Source organism: Myotis davidii, unplaced genomic scaffold (genome assembly GCF_000327345.1).
Source record: "Myotis davidii unplaced genomic scaffold, ASM32734v1 scaffold324, whole genome shotgun sequence".
Classification (NCBI taxonomy): domain Eukaryota; kingdom Metazoa; phylum Chordata; class Mammalia; order Chiroptera; family Vespertilionidae; genus Myotis; species Myotis davidii.
In genome coordinates, this window is record NW_006295053.1 from 315,330 (window position 1) to 318,034 (window position 2,705).

General features: G+C 54.4%; 1 protein-coding gene across 1 annotated transcript in view; it reads left to right on the forward strand.

The window, feature by feature from the left end:
- VPS33B (vacuolar protein sorting 33 homolog B (yeast)) overlaps positions 1-2,705 on the forward strand; it is a 24,287-nt gene that overhangs the window by 9,411 nt on the left and 12,171 nt on the right. Inside the window, exons 5-7 of the mRNA XM_006769587.1 lie at positions 354-441; positions 1,661-1,755; positions 2,286-2,390. Of these exons, the coding sequence (XP_006769650.1) occupies positions 354-441; positions 1,661-1,755; positions 2,286-2,390 (288 nt within the window). The remainder of the gene's footprint in view (positions 1-353; positions 442-1,660; positions 1,756-2,285; positions 2,391-2,705) is intronic.

Below are 2,705 nucleotides of genomic sequence, written 5' to 3' on the forward strand. Positions count from 1 at the left end.
ATTCCAGTGCCCTTTCTTTTCTTCTTCTTCTTCTTCTTTTTTTTTAATATATTTTTATTGATTTCAGAGAGGAAGGGGGAGAGAGAGAAAGAGAGAAACGTCAGTGATCAGAGAGAATCATGGATCGGCTCCCTCTTGCATACCTTACACTGGGGATGAGCCCGCAACCCGGGCATGTGCCCTGGACTGGGAATCGAACCGTGACCTCCTGGTTCATAGGTCGACGCTCAACCACTGAGCCATGTCAACTGGGCCGGGTGCCCTTTCCTGATCCAAGCGTCTGGGTTCTCTTACTGGGTCAGTCAGTGTTGTCCTGTCAGTGATCCTGGAGGAACTCCAGGGACGGAAAGAAGAGAGGAGGGGTGTTTGCTCACCGGCTTCCTTTTCTCTTTCAGTTTTATGCCTGTGAGATGGTGCTTGAGGAAGAGGGGATCTATGGAGGTGAGAGGAGATGAGAGAGTGGAAAGGGCTGCATATGCAGAAGGAACAGTGTCCTCCCCGCCCTGCCCCCTCCCCTCCCCTTCCTGTCTCATTCCTGCAGGCCCAGCGGGAGGAGAGGTGCCTGAGCATGGAAGTAGGGGGACAGTGGGAGAGGATGCGAGGGCTTATTGCTGTTAACCGCCAGCTGCTCTGTCCTTACCTCCCAAGGCGCCCACAGGGAAATAATGTGCCTTCCCTCCCTGTGTATCGCTCACTGCGTCCTCCACGCAACACCCACCTGCGGGCAGCACCCCCTCAGGCGCTTCAGTGGCCAGGAGAAAGCCCGGATCCTCCCGCGGCCTCCCGCCTCTGCCACCTGGTCCCTTCCCGGCCCCTTTGCCTGTCACGTGCAGCTCCTTTCTCCTGACTCACTCCCCTCCTGCCATGGGGACGTCACACGTGCTTTTCCTGTTGCCCAGAATATTCCCCACCCTACACTCTGCACCCGCCCACATCTTATTTACAGTCGCAGCCTAAAAGTCACTGCTTTAGGGAAGTCTGTCCTGCACCCCTGTGTGAGGTTAGACCCTGAGGTGTTTATGCTCATGGATGGCTTGGGGCACAACTGTAATGAGATCTGCCTGGTGCGCGCCTCTCCCACTAGGCCAGCGGTTCTCAACCTGTGGCTCGCGACCCCTTTGGCGGGCGAACGCCCCTTTCACAGGGGTCGCCGAAGACCATCCTGCATATCAGATATTTACATGACGATTCATCACAGTAGCAACATGACAGTGATGAAGTAGCCACGAAAATAGTGTTATGGTTGGGTCACAACATGAGGAACTGTATTGAAAGGGCCAGAAGGTTGAGAACCACTGGGCTAAACTGTAAGGGTCTCTGCAGGACACTGGGCACATTCATTCTCTTCCCCACTGTGTACCCCAGTGCCTGCACACGCCTGCCTTTCCATTGGTATTTGCCGAGTCAGGAATGAATGTTTCCTTAGAATGAAAACACACCCTTGTCACATCGTATGACAGGCCGCCGTGTACACGTCTCCTTTTGTTACCAGACTGAGCTCCTCCGGGGTCAGGCTGTGTCTCGCTTGCGTTTGAGCGCTGCGCTCGGTGCAGTGCAGGCCTGGGGAGGCGCTCAGACGTCTCTAGGCAACCGGGGGGCCTTCCCCCTGAAGGTGGAGCCCCGTGCCTTCTGCAGGGAGGTGACGTCTCTGTCCCCACAGATGTGAGCTGCGACGAATGGGCCTTCTCTTTGCTGCCTCTCGATGTGGATCTGCTGAGCATGGAGCTCCCTGAATTTTTCAGGGACTACTTCCTGGTAAAGGCGGGGCCCTTGGGCTCGGCATCGACGTCTGGGGGCAAACGGGGGGTCCAGTGGGCTAGCAGTATTGATGCACCTTCATCCAAGTCCTGTCATTTTTAAAAAAATATTTTCTTTATTTATTAAATATATTTTTATTGATTTCAGAGAGGAAGGGAGAGGGAGAGAGAGAGAGAAACATCCATGATGAGAAAGATCATTGATCGGCTGCCTCCTTCGCCCCAACAGGGGATCGAGCCCAAAACACAAGCATGTGCCCTTGACCAGAATTGAACGCGGGACCCTTCCGTCTGCAGGCCGATGCTCTAACCACTGAGCCAAACTGGCTAGGGCAGTCCCGTCAGTTATTGTGCATGAGAGTGATTGGGAGATTGAATGCCACTGATTGTGTCCTTTGGGGCCAGTCACAAGGAACTCTCTCAAGCAATCCCCACGCCCTGCCTCTGTCCCCGGGCTCCAGGGCTAGCGCCGTCCTGATGGGTCTGTCCGGCTGACCCCTGTCCTTGTGGCCCCCGTGGTCCCTGCAGGAAGGAGACCAGCGTTGGATCAACACGGTGGCCCAGGCCTTGCACCTCCTCAGCACTCTCTACGGCCCCTTTCCGAACTGCTACGGGATCGGCAGGTGCGCCAAGGTGAGTGCTGGCAGGGCCCGATGCACCTGCTCTCCCCCACCGTGGACTGTCCACTGCCCGGGGCGTCTGTGACAGGAGGTATATTCTCTTCCTTGCTTTCCCTGTGGCAACATAGTCCTCAGAGATGGGAGCTGGTGTGGCTGACAGAGACGCAAGAGTTAGGGCCTCTTGGGCAGCATTCCTAAATCTCTCTTTTTTTAAAAAAAATTTTTTCACTTTTTTAAATTTTATTTTATTTTATTGATTTTTTACAGAGAGGAAGGGAGAGGGATAGAGAGTTAGAAACATCAATGAGAGAGAAACATCGATCAGCTG